Below are 13,463 nucleotides of genomic sequence, written 5' to 3' on the forward strand. Positions count from 1 at the left end.
ATCCAGTCTTCATAGTCACCAGGCAATTCCAGAGTGTCTCTGTCCCATTAACAGGCTCTAAACTGTTTTGTTTGTTGTTACAGTAATGTCATCCACTTCCTCCATCACACATGTCAAGATCACTAAATCACAGAATGGTCTGGGTTGAAAGGGACCTTGAAGACCATCTAGTTCCAACTCCCTTGCCATGTGCAGGGACAGCTTCCACTAGACCAGGTTGCTCAAAGCCCAATCCAACCTGGCCTTGGAACACTTCCAGGGGTGGAGCATCCACTCTCTGGGCAACCTGTTCCAGTGCCCCACCTCCCTCCCAGAAGGCATCTCACTTTAATACAAGAGGCTGGTAAGACTGGAAGCCAAACATGGATATAATGATAGCTAGTTTACAAAATATTGTCTAGACAATCTCCTCAGAATTGGACAATAGAGTCATTATTGTTCTTGTTACTCTTCTGTAGATCAGCCAGATATGGAAACTTGAGAGATGCAGAGAAACCAGTGATGATGCAAAACTGAGTGTCTTTTTTAGCATCTTGTCCTCTTAGCTGAAGAGTAAGGCAAAAGTTGTGCATCAAAAAGAGATGGATCAACTGGAAATACTGCACAAAGCTGTGTTTGCTGTCAGTGTCTGTGTGAGGGCAAAGAAATTAATGAAATCTTGACTTTCTGCAATGTCATGCTTTCATTCCACTTCAAAACTAGACAGGCACAGAATTATTCTTCAAATATATAACAACATAAAACAATTTAAGTAGTTCATAAAAATTGCTAAAAATAGAATAATGGAGTAAAGAAAAAATATTTCCTAACTTATCTGCAAAGGTCTTTTTTCCTCAACTCTTCACCAGTCCAGCAGATGCATACCCAATTTCATGCATTTACAACACAAATATTTCTGGAAAAGCACTCCAGGTGCATCCTCTGCAGCTGACTGTGGAACGGTGACACATAGAAAATAAGAATAAAGGATTCTTCAGCTGTGTGCCAGCACCTTACAGGATAGCAGTAGGGAGCTAGGAGGGAGCAATGCAATTAAATCCACTGCAGAACAATTCAACTACTCAAGCAGGAAATGAACAGTGTGTGGATGTGCGTCACTTCCAGTAAAAAATACACTCACTGAGAGCTCCCAGGAAGAAAGGGTTCTGCATGGGCAGCCAGCCAGTGTGTTTGTAACACAGTCCTGCTCCCCAGGTGGAGCCAGCATATTGTTTTCTCAACTTCTGTCTATTTACATCTGAAGTCCCTTTGAGCAGGAATGGTTTCTGATGACTCCAAAAGGTCACCCTTTCAATTACTAGGGCAAAAATAAAATTAAGTGGAAATTCCCACTAACTGCAAGAAAACAGATTTACTCTACAACTTCAGCTGAGCTTATACTGTGCAAAATCCCTCAGCTAAATTGGGCACTGTAGTTCCCAATCAGGCCACAGATGAAAAGTTGCCTTTCAACCCATGTAAGCTTCAAAGTCAGGCTAGTTCTATTAAGGACAATCAGAAAACTGAACAGGATGCTCAAAATTTAGGATCAGCATTGTAAAATTTGGGATCCTCCAAAGAGGAACTGAGAGAGGGGTACTTTTAAGAAGTCCTGAGCCCTCCTCCCCTGCTACCCGTAATAGTCAGCTACTAAACAACTCTCAAATCAAAACATTTCAGCAATTGCTTACACAGAGGTCAGTATCAAGTAATCCAAAAAGCAGAACTACAATAAAAGACATGCAGGTTTTAATTTTTACCAAAATCTCCTAACCACTATTCTTTCCATTACCTTTAAAGTGAGGTAAGGAGTGATCAAATAGCACTGACAGCATTCCCTGCCTGTCCCTGATCTTTCCCAAGGCCGACAGAGTAATCACACCAAGGTGTCATTTTACTGAAGCTCCACTGAAATGACAGTCAAACCCACACATTGAATTATCACCTCAAATTAGGTTTCTTTAACCTTGAGCTTTTTTTGTTTATTTTATTCAAGTGTTCCTGTGGCTCCGCCCGTGTCCCCGTCCGTGTCCCCGCCCCCGTGACCCTGTCCCCGCCCGTGTTCCCTTGTTCGGGCCCCGCGCGGCGCGGCCAGCAGGGGGCAGTGCAGGGCAAGCCCGGGCCGGCCCCGCCACATCCGCCGCAGCCGCAGCCGCCGCCGCCGCCGCGGCCCCGTTCGCTGCCCCGTTCTCTGCCGGGCCCGCGGGCCCCGCGCCGGTGGCAGGATGCCGCTGGGGCTGAAGCCCACCTGCAGCGTGTGCCGCAGCACGTCCTCCTCCATGTGGAAGAAGGGCGGGCAGGGCGAGATCCTGTGCAACAACTGCACGGCGCGCTCGGCGCCGCCCGCACCCGCCTCCTTCGCCACCACCTCGGCCGCCGCCCAGCACAGCAACGGCGGCGGGAGCGGCGGCACTGGCGGCGGCGGCGGCAAACAGGTGCGGAGGGCGAAGGGAAGGGCGGGGTGAGGGGGCCGCCGGGGCCGGGCCGCGGCTCGGCGGGAGCGGGAGCGGGAGCGGGCCGAGCTGTCCCGGCCGGGCCCCGCGTGTTCACCTCGCGGTTCCCCACAGAGCAAGCAGGAGATCCACCGCCGCTCCGCGCGGCTCAGGAACACCAAGTACAAGTCGGCGCCCGCCGCGGAGAAGAAGGTTTCCACGAAGGGAAAGGGCAGGAGGCACATCTTCAAGCTAAAAAACGTAAGGCGGAGCGAGGCGGGGCCGGGAGGCTGGGACGGGATTCTGTGCCGGGGCCGGGAGCCTGTGTCGGGAGCCCGGGCCGGGAATCTGTGCCGGGCTGGAGCGGCCCCGCAGGAGCCGTAACTGGGAACCAGCCGGGTGTGCTCTGGGCTCCCTGCCCCGCGTGAAATGCTGGGCATGGAAATGCTAACTGTTGTTTCCGGGTTTAAAGTAAAAATTCTTGAAATGTTTGCACCCGGTTTCTTGTGTTTGCTAATTTTTGTGGAGGATGATATATCAATATGTTGTCTGAAAGGGAAAAAAAGATCCCAGGATTATATAGTTGGTTTAACACTCTTGGTTTTCTGTTTCTGTGTTCTTTTCTTAGCCCATCAAGGCTCCTGAGTCTGTATCAACTATAATTACAGCAGAATCAATCTTTTATAAGGTATGTTTTATGCAAATCTGTTTGCAAAAAGATCATGCTGTTTCTATTTCCAGTTGCACAAATTATCACAGACAGTGAAAGCACCAGGGATATATTCACAGACCCTGTTCTTCCTTGCCTTGCAGTTGTGTAGGACTTTGGTTTGGCTTAGTTATTGCCATTGAGTTCGTGCAAGGTAGTTTACCTGAGTAGTTTGCCTGGTTATCCTTGTGCCTTTTCTTTTTCTTTCAAGAAAAAATGCATCTTGTTTCCTTAGTAATTGTTGCAGTCATTGTTTTGAAACTTTTTAACTTTCACCATGCAGAGGTCAAGCAGAACTGGCTAGAGCTGATTATTCAGGTTTATGTGATGTTTCCTACCTCAGGCACAGAGGATGTTGCCCATAGAGGGGCTGGGTTGCAGTGCCCCAACATCTGAACTGGCTCCCACTTCCAGGCTGGTGCAGTCTTGAACACCCTGGGAACAAGCTCTGTTTAGTCTTGGAATGAAAGCAGAAGGGAACCTTCCACAGTCATGCTTGAGGGCAGCTTCACCAGTTTTCGTGTTTTGAAGTTGTGAAATTTGTTCTGTTTCCCAGCAGTACAAGCAAACAATTTCAATTGTTTTTTCCCCCCAGAGAAAATCTCAGGATAGCCAGTGTCAGACTGCACAGCCAGTGGTGAACTGAGATTCTGTATACTCTCTAGGGTCCTGATGCTTCACACCTGGCATCCCAGATGAATCTCTGCTGTTGACTAGTTCAGAAAATAATTACTGTTTCATGTTTGTTTTCATCAGCAGTTCCTAAGAATTAGGTCAAGACTTCTGTTTAACCTCTGTATGCAAAATGTTGCTGTTTTGGTACTTTACTGTGTTGTTATGAAGGGGGTTGTTTGGGTGCTTTTAAAAATTAACCCCTCCTGGATGACTCTTGACTCACTGAACTTGAAAACGCAGGTGCTGCCCTGGGCTCTGCATTGGGCTCTGCCCTGGGCTCTGCATTGGGCTCTGCCCAGAGGGGTCACTCCTGATGTGCAGCCTCACATGGTAGAGAGCACCATGGAGAGTGGCAGGAGGTGGATATGTGTTTTGAAACTCCTTTGCACTCAAATGAGTGAGCTTCATCATGCACAGAAAGCTGCTTTCCCTGCACACACAGGGGAATCACTGCAGTTACTTTTCCTAGAAGGTGGCTTTGCACTCTCCTGATTTGACAGATGGAGAGCACCTCTGCTCTGTGGTTGGAGTCGTAGCCTCAGACCCTGGGTACAGGGGGACTGCACAAGCAGTGCTGGTGACTGGTTAGGTGGAACAGGTCTCTTTCTCAGGCCACCATTCTTTTGCATGTGGCTGAATTAAAACTGCCTTTCAAGACTGGGGTAATTTGAGATTAAATTTAAGGTACTGATACTTAAATATGAATCAGAATCATGGAGTGAAGGTGACAAAATCAGATTGTTTGATTTCAGTATTATTTGTATGTCTTCTAGGGTGTATACTATCAAATTGGAGATGTTGTTTCAGTGGTTGATGAGCAGGATGGAAAAACATACTACGCTCAGATCCGTGGGTTTATTCAGGACCAATACTGTGAGAAAAGTGCTGCACTAACCTGGCTCATTCCTACCCAGGCCAGCCCCAAAGACTGTTTTGACCCAGCATCCTACATCATAGGTAATCTCTAAGCCTTCACTTATACAATGACCTGTATGGGTCTAGACTAATGCAGAGTTGTATTTTTTTAAATCAACTTTTTAGCTTGTCAGGGTCACTTATGCAAGTTCCACATTTTAGACCCTAATCCTGTAAACATCTTATTTACTGTAATAGCAATTTCTTGTGTACATAATATGATTAGCACTACTTCAGTGACTGTGATTATCTGAGTATCTGTGCTCATGGGAGCAATTACAGTTTTGAAACTTTAAAGGTTAAATTATTATTCTATAGATAAGTTTATACTGTAGTAACTTTAATTCTGATATACCATTCCAACTTGTTTCTTTTGAAGTGACCCGAATTACCTGATCTTTATCCTGGGTATTTAAAATACACAGTCTGCAAACAGTGGCAGAGAGTTCTGCTACCAATGAAAAAATTATTAATAATTCAGAAAAGTACTTTTTACAGGCAGACCACAAATAGCATATATGCAAAATATTTTAACTACAGTACTTCACTCAAGTAACTGAGTGCTTCAAATGGAGAGGAAAGAAACGCCCAGCAAAAGTAAAGGTTTCTTGCCTGGTATTTAAGATTACTTTGCCAGGAAAGCCACTGATTGCAAAGGCAAATTCTCGAAGGGATGTTGGCTGTTGTTGCCTATTTTTAAGTCCTGCATACTCCAACTTTATGCCTTTAAATTTTGTCTTTGAAGATTTTTTTTTTCCCTAGGACCAGAAGAAGATCTCCCAAGGAAAATGGAATATTTAGAGTTTGTTTGTCATGCGCCTTCGGAATATTTCAAATCTCGGTCATCTCCCTTCCCCACCGTTCCCACAAGGCCAGAGAAGGGCTATATATGGACTCATGTGGGACCTACTCCTGCAATCTCCATTAAAGAAACTGTTACCAATAATTTATAATTTTTTTAAGGAATACTTTGGACAAGTTATTTTGGGTGTATTCTCAGGCCTGTGAGCCTGATACAAGAATTCTTAAAAAATTATATTATGTGCCATTTTATTTTATGGATTATGGGATTTATTTATTTTAAATATATCAGATCTTTGAAATGGAAGTTTCCTTTCCAGTTTATGCATCATTTCAGTGCTCTGTCGTTCAAACATCATTGCTCATTTTGGGATAAACCCACAAGTCATCTTTTGACCTCTGAAAGTTGCCTTTTCTTACTTTCTAAATGATTTTCCAGAAAAGGAGTTGAAAGACGTAATCATCCAGCACTTTATATACTTGTTTAATTTAGTGAACTGTGACTGCAGATTTATTTACTTGTTAAATAATAGAAGACTAGCTTTAGATAAACACTAAAATGGTCAGTGATGCAGTTAATGGTTTTCTGTTACAGGGAGAAGGAGCACTGTACCCTGATTTCTCCAGACTAACACCCCTTGTCTTCCAGGAGGGACTTGTATTTAACAGGCACCTTTAAAGGGAATTTTGTTCATCTGATTCTGAAATGTAATGTATGCAACTTTTTGCTAAACTTTGCTTACATATAGGCATAAATTTCTTGGAAAGTTGGATGCAGATTTAAAAATTAGGGTTATTTGGCTTTGCCATCCTGGCATCCTCATGGGAGAAATGTATCTGCATTTCCTGAGCAAGCCAACACTGATGTATGATTTGAGTTTCAGGCTGTTAATACTTTGTGTGCACGTTAGCTTGGTCTCTTAAAATTGACTTTAAATTGGTTTTCCAGTCTTTGCAATTAACAGTGGTAAGAAAAAAATCCTCAAGCAATTCAAATTAAAAAAAACATTTGCTAAGGGAAGTAAAAACTGATTTTCTGTATTGACAGTCTCAGTATACCAATGAAAATATTTAAATAGCAGAACAGGAGAAATGCCATATACTACAATACTAATGTTAAAGTTTTCTGCCCTAAACATTTTACAAGCCAGTCGGCTCCAAACACTGTGAGATGTGTTTGTATGGCCTGAATTCCCCAGGCTTAGTTTCCTGCTGCCTGTGAAGGATAAGAGCTGTAAGTGGCCTTAAATTTCTACAGATTTTTTCAGCTTTTTTTTCTTCTTATGAACATATGTGACCATAGAACCCAGAAGCCCCAAATCAACTTTTAATATATTGTATGAAAGCCTGTAAAAGTTGATTGGGCTTATATTCTGACTTCATGAAAGGCTTTAAATAAAGATGTAATGTTTTTTGAAGGTCTTGGGTATTGACAACTTTTAGTAGGGTGGGAGAGCAGGAGCCAGATATGTTTGTTTCAGCCTGCAGCCTCTGTTCTGCCCTCTTCAGATATAAGGAAGAACAGTCCCCTTAAGCGAGTAAATGCTCATTTATTGTCAGTAGTTCAAAATGCTCAGAAATTAGCATTATATTGCTCATACAGAGTTAAATCTTAATCTTCAGTTGTTTACAAAGATGTGTGCCTGTGCTCATTGTGTTGCAGTCATTAATCCCAAGGTGACCTCGCTCCTGACCTTCCTCTCCCTTCTCATTTCCTCTAGATATTTTTTCTGGTTTATCTTTATTAAATTAACAACTGTAAGAAAATAAAAATAACAAATCTTAAAAGATATTTACAGTAAGCAGAATGACTTTCTCCACTCAAATGTTTTCCTTTCTTTCTCTGCAGTCCACAAAGTTTCACTTGGGATAACTGTAAACTCCCTGTGCTGCCTTGACATAATCCATGGGCCTTTGCTCTTCTGTGGGATGTCTTAACTAGGTTGGAATGTTCTCTTACCTGAGTTATTTAGGTTGGAAAAGACCTTTTAGATGGCTGAGTATGAAATGTACTTGCTTGCCATTTGCCTGATTTGTCAGTAAATTGTGATGTAAATGGGACAGTTCATTTTTTTAATCAGAATATACCTTTGTTAAATTTAGTGCTGCTTGGTGATTCAAGTATTGTACTTCCAGCTGTAGTCTAAAAAGACAAAACCTGGGGTTTTTTTCCGAGTGATGGAACAACTTCCCTTAGTAAACACTTAAGTATTTTCTTTTGTTAAAAAAAATGTTAAAAGTAATCCAAATGTGCAAGAATTAGGATGGTAAGATCTCTTGAATGGTTACACTGTCCTGTTTGCCTTGTGTTCAGAACATCACCCAGTAACATGGGAAAATGACTTGACTCTCCAGATGGCACCTTATGGATGGACATATGGGAAAAATGGGACCTCCAAGCACAAAATTACTCATACAAGGAAAATGAAGGGTAAAAGGAAGATCTGCAAAATGGACTCAGCAGCAGAGGGGATATCAGAGGATCCCATGGGGACGAGCATTCATGCCCTGCAACTGAAGGAGCTGAGCTCACCCGTTTTTCTCTCTTTTGTTTGGCATCCCCCATGCCAAAGTGTAGGTAGGTTTCATACATCACTGGACTGTGAGTGGATACACCACTACTGAATTTGTGGCCTTGTGTTGAGCTTCAGACCTTTGTGACCAGCCAACAGTCACCTTCGTTAAGGCATTTTAGTTGTAAAGATGGAACATGTAGCTAAGAGCTGAAATCCACAGAACACATAAAATATACTGAGTAATGCATAGGCCATGTGGCCTGTGCCCTGAGGCGTAACATTGCAGTTCCATCTGCCTGCAGGAAATTTGTGGGAGGTGTGGCCCATCCTTCAACCTGAACTTTACCAAAAAAAATACATACAGGAGAGCAGTTTTGCTTTTGGGCAATGGCTTTGTTGGGAGCAGAACTCTCCTCAGTGAAAAAGTGATGAAAACACAATGGATAAGTAAGTGTGTGACTCCTTGGGCTCATTCTAAAATGAGGCAAGTGTTCCCTCTTGCTGCCCTGGCAAAGCTGGGATACACAGAAACGCCAGGAACTGCCCCCCACAGCTTGGATTTAGCCGTAGATATCCAATCCAATTTATTGTGGTTGGTAATATAGTATACATTATGATAAATAAACACCTCACATGGTCTTACAGAACTGAAAACAAAAATACAGTATTGTAGTTTCAACTACTCTTTAATTACTAAGCTACAAAGATCAGACAAATAATTATTTTCACACAGAATTGGTACATCTCTTAGCTAACAGAGTACATCTCTCCAAAATTAGAAGAGCATTATGTTCCCAAGCAGCAATACTTTTACAAGAGTTAATAGTTGTTTTTGTGTCCCCACCTCAGTTTTGTCATTATTGACTGTCTGGGTTTGAGGGGAAAAAAACCGAAATGTTTACCCACAAGCAGGGGGAGGGGGCCTTCTCCACAATAATCAAAATCCACTCTTTATCAAATTTAAGAAAAGGAATTTTAATACAAGAGGGATAACTGTTCTTAACTGCTATATATAAATAGACTAGTGCAAACCGCTTCCCCAACACCACAAGAAAAAAAAAACAACAATACCCAGCAGGTTTTCCTCCGCGAGGAAAGTTATACTTAAGCATTGTCAATGTCACAGCCCGGCTGGCTGTGGAGTGAGTTTCCAGTCCCTCTCCAGCGAGACAGACGAGTGGTGAGCTCTCAGATGAACTCTGTCTCTCTTGTCCCAGATGAAATAAAAGAAAGATGAAAGTGGGGAACCGCCACGTGTCCTGGAAAGCAGCTGCAAAACCTCTCTCTCCCGGGTCACTGCCCCAGCCGGGGCAGGCAGGCCGTGACGGTGCAGACGGTGGTGAGACCCCAGATCCAGGAACCAGGAGAAACAGCCGTGGTGAGGAGAAAAGCAGCGGCTCAGCCAGAAGCCCCAGCAGAGTAGCCAAGAGCAGGAGCAGGAGAGACAAAAAAGAGCAGCTTCCCTCCTCGGCAGCACACACACCGCTCCTCAGTTCCGCGGAGCTAAAAGTGGAAAAAAATGTCCCCAAAACCAAAAGAGACAACCTGCCCCCACCTAAGCGATCAGCAGTTAACTACTTCGTTTTGTTAACTGCTGGCATGGGCAGTTAGTGGCAGCAGAGAGAATTTACATAATAATCCCAAACTACAACATTGACAAAAAAATTTTGTATTTGGCAATTGTCTCACATACACAGCCATGCTCAATTTCAGGAAAATTAATTACTTTTTTTTCCAGCCCTCATGGTTGGTGATTTCTTAATCTTGCATTTGGTTTTCAGCTTCAGTGAGATGATTTTTCTATTTCAGTTACTCCAGTCTCAATAACAACTTTGTCATAGACAACATCTCCAGCTGGTTCGTGCATCTTTATGAAACGCTGAAGTACTTCAATATCTGTTTAATGAAACAGAAGTAGAATTGGAATCTAGTTGTGGATAGAAAAGTTGGTTTTACCTGAAAATACCAGGATCATCCTGGCATTGCCGCTTTGGCTGACTCAGAACTGTAAACCCAGGCATCTGTTTGCTTCCATATGGCAATTTGGGCTCCTGGAAAATCTTTTGAGCTCCTTCATTAGGAAGAAAAGAGCAGGAGTGTTCCCCTTTTTTTTATGAAGCGGTTAAGGTTCTCTTTAGGGGCAAAGTTGCTTTGTTTGGGGGACAACAGTTCCTGCTGTCCTCCTCTACAATCTGTGTTCATGGTCCTTGTGACCACTTCTTTCCTGAAAACCATCCCCTCTCTGTCTTTGTCGGTGTAATGTACTTGCTGTAAACTGGCCCTGTCAGCTGATCCAGGTTCAAAACTCATACACACTATTTATTTTCTTAACAAAAATCTTTCTCTAGGCAACTTCAATAGGAATGTTTGTCTTCAGAAGGTCAAACTGATAATCTTTTTTAATGTATGTAGTATCCTACACAACTGTTGTTCCCTTTCTTTCTGATTAGGTCACATTTGGATAAAGTCACACTGTAAGGCTTCTTGTGGCAGTGAATCTGAATTACGTAAGCAGAATTTGGGAACCCCTTCTCTCTCAAGCCTAGATTTCAGCAGGCCGTTAAGAATTAAAGCAAAGATAACCTGCCCTTTTAATTGGTGTGCCCTTCTCACAAGTATCTATTTCCCACATTGTGGGTAATTTTCCAGTTACCTCTCCTCAGGAAGTCAGGACAGGGCAGAGTGAAAACGTCTCGCTCATCCTGCATACGAAGATAGAATTTCAGGACATCTTCCCTATTCGGTCTTCTGGTGGGCTGCCTGTTTCCCTGAGATCTTGCTGGCCCATCCTCTGTTTTACTGACGGTTGTTTTGCGGTGGGTTGTTTTCATCACGTGTTTCTCACCTTCCGAAATGTCACAAAACAACTAGTTACCATTAACTTCAAAGTGAATCAACTGTAGGCAGCACAATGAATGGCCAAGGGAAAGCTTTCTCAGTATTGCTCAGAGGAAAAGCCTGTACCTGCCAGACCTCTCTGATCTTTGTGCACCTGTTGGTTCATGGCTGGGTGCATAAGCCAGATGTAAAGTCTGACAGCACAAAGTAGTCATGGCGTAAGTACTCAAATACACATTCAACGCAACATAATCAAAGGTTATAAGCAAATAAAAGGTAGTAAAGCTTACTGAAAATCTTACCTGTGTTCATCATTTTGTAGAACCAGGAGTGAGATGGCCATACAGTGTGTGAGAAGCAAAGCGTTTTATGTCAGGAGAATCAATAGTTCTCCATGGTGCTGATCCTGAAAACTTCTATTTCACTCTTCCTGCTTCCTTAGAGCTCTGTTTCTACACTGCTTTGTAACAGACCACTGCTAGGCAAGATGAGAGATTTGTCCCTTCTTCATGAGAAGTTCATTCCAAACTGTGGAGGAAAGGGAAGCAGATTTGGCATTTATTGGTGGCCAAAACAAAACCGAAAGCAACTGCCTTGTGCCTAAAAAGATTACAGAGCCTGTCAATGGCTTAATTGCTCCCTTGCTGAGATAGGTGGAAATGGTATGTTGAAACTTAACATATCCATATGCATAAATACTATGAGATAATGACATAAACACACACTGCAATATGCTGCTTCAGTAGGCTTTCTAATCAAGCCTAACCTGTTTGCCATGACTAACAGCTTACCCTGAATAGGTTGGGACCATCAGAAAAGAAACTGAAACATTCACCTCAGCTTTTAGTGACCAACAATATTTTTTACCAACTTGCCACAATACTTCAAGGTAGAAAAAATAAACAGTCTTTCATAAAAAAATTACTGTAAAACTCAGTGCAAGATCTGGGGGAAGTCTGTTTAACAGATCCCTTAACAAATTGGTTTTACACACCATAACAAAGGAGTGGCACGTGTGATAGTGTTCGTTGCCATTCTCATGTAGAGCAAAGGTCCCTCTGTGGGTCTGTCTGCACTGACCATCTGGCATTGTCCTGCTCCTGCTCTGACTCACTGGGAACAGAGGCAGAGATTTTGAGTTCATGTAAGAACAGATGTATTGAGGCAAACCTAAACTCCGTGTAGAAGCCGCCTCCAGCAATGGCCAAATCCCATCTTCTGCTTTGGCAAGGGTAGGAACCAGCAAGGGGTTTTTTGGAAAAAAAATCCTGAAGTATTTTCCATTTCTTTTCTTATAATTTCTAACATTCAAATTGTTTTTAAGAACAGGCTCATGTTTCATGGGAGATTTTCACTGAAGAGTAATGAGCATTAGATGCTATCATAATACTTTTATCTAACAGGAAATTTCACCTGCCAAGTGCAGTCAGCAAGTTTTGTGAAGGTCTGTAGTGTTTTTTTTACCAGCCTTTGGTTTTACAGGCCTCAATAGCTTACTCATCAGCGGGTTTTTGCTGTTTCCCTATGAAGATCAGGTGAGGATGTTAAACACCACAGGCCTCTACACAGTATTTGTGTGACATCTGCAGTGCTGGGGCACATGTTCTGGGCTCTTCAGTACAGGAAAGACATAGACATACTTGAACGTCCAGTGAAGGGTCTCAGCAATGATTAAGGGACTGAAGCATCTAAATACAAGGAGAAGGTGAGAGCTGGGACTATTCAACATGGCATAGAGATGACTCAGGGCCAGGGATCTTATCAGGGTATATAAATACTGGACAAAAGTATTTATCAGTAGTACAGGAATCCACAGTGAGACAATCCTACTGTGCCTCTACAGCAGCAGTCTGTGAATTTTGCAGTTCTAGTTTTTTCTCACCAAATAATGGAGCGAATAGAGAATTAATTCTGCAACTACTTAAAAACACCCCAACAAATCTCAAAGCAAATCATCCCCATACAATGCTGTCAGTTGAGGGTACATTACAGAGCTCCAAGGGGGTTTTATAGTCAAGGTCTGAAAATGCTATCCAGTGGATCAAGCCACACAGAAATGATTTGAAAGGGAGCCCATAAGCCAAAAATCTAAAGTGTTTCCTCAGAAAGTACTCACTTAGCATGCATATACAAAAAGGTGTATAACATGTTTGAGGGTTGTATATGTTTAGAGAGCTCATGAATATACAAAAGCATTTCTCCAGATACAAAAGTTTAGCAAAATTTGAGTATCATCTGATTCAGTTCTGTCAGTATTCTGATTAAAATATACAGTCCATAATATATGGTAATTGCACAACCATAGCACAAGCTTTCAAGACTAAACATTTCAACATGGGGAGTTGCCTTATTACTTAATGCTTGGGATGAACTTGAAGTTAAATAATTATGTTTTGTTTCCACATTTTTAATGTTTGGAAAACCTCACCCACTGCAAATTCTCACTCCACCCAAGACTCCTCCAAATGACATTATTTGCAAAGAGCAACTCCCGGGGAACTCCAGAAAATAAAGTTCAGTGATGAGGAAGCCCTGATATTTACTTCTCCTGCCATGTTCAAGGTCTTTGAATGTTAATGGGTACCTTGAACAAGACCT

General features: G+C 42.6%; 1 protein-coding gene across 1 annotated transcript; it reads left to right on the forward strand.

Moving 5' to 3' along the window:
• The first annotated feature begins 2,100 nt into the window (after nt 1-2,100).
• Nucleotides 2,101-7,613, forward strand: GATAD1 (GATA zinc finger domain containing 1). Its single transcript, XM_071560697.1, has 5 exons — nt 2,101-2,414; nt 2,547-2,672; nt 3,040-3,099; nt 4,569-4,752; nt 5,473-7,613. The coding sequence occupies exons 1-5, from the start codon at nt 2,205-2,207 to the stop codon at nt 5,661-5,663; spliced, it is 771 nt and encodes a 256-aa protein (XP_071416798.1). The 5' UTR covers nt 2,101-2,204; the 3' UTR covers nt 5,664-7,613.
• Nucleotides 7,614-13,463: the final 5,850 nt, after the last annotated feature.

This window comes from Pithys albifrons, chromosome 7 (genome assembly GCF_047495875.1).
Source record: "Pithys albifrons albifrons isolate INPA30051 chromosome 7, PitAlb_v1, whole genome shotgun sequence".
NCBI lineage: Eukaryota > Metazoa > Chordata > Aves > Passeriformes > Thamnophilidae > Pithys > Pithys albifrons.

Excerpts from the sequence above, each read along its gene's own strand:
- GATAD1 (XM_071560697.1), top strand. The coding sequence starts at position 2,205 with ATGCCGCTGGGGCTGAAGCCCACCTGCAGCGTGTGCCGCAGCACGTCC. Across the intron at positions 2,415-2,546 it reads GCGGCGGCGGCGGCAAACAG|AGCAAGCAGGAGATCCACCG; the intron begins GTGCGGAGGGCG and ends GGTTCCCCACAG. Across the intron at positions 4,753-5,472 it reads CCCAGCATCCTACATCATAG|GACCAGAAGAAGATCTCCCA; the intron begins GTAATCTCTAAG and ends TTTTTTCCCTAG.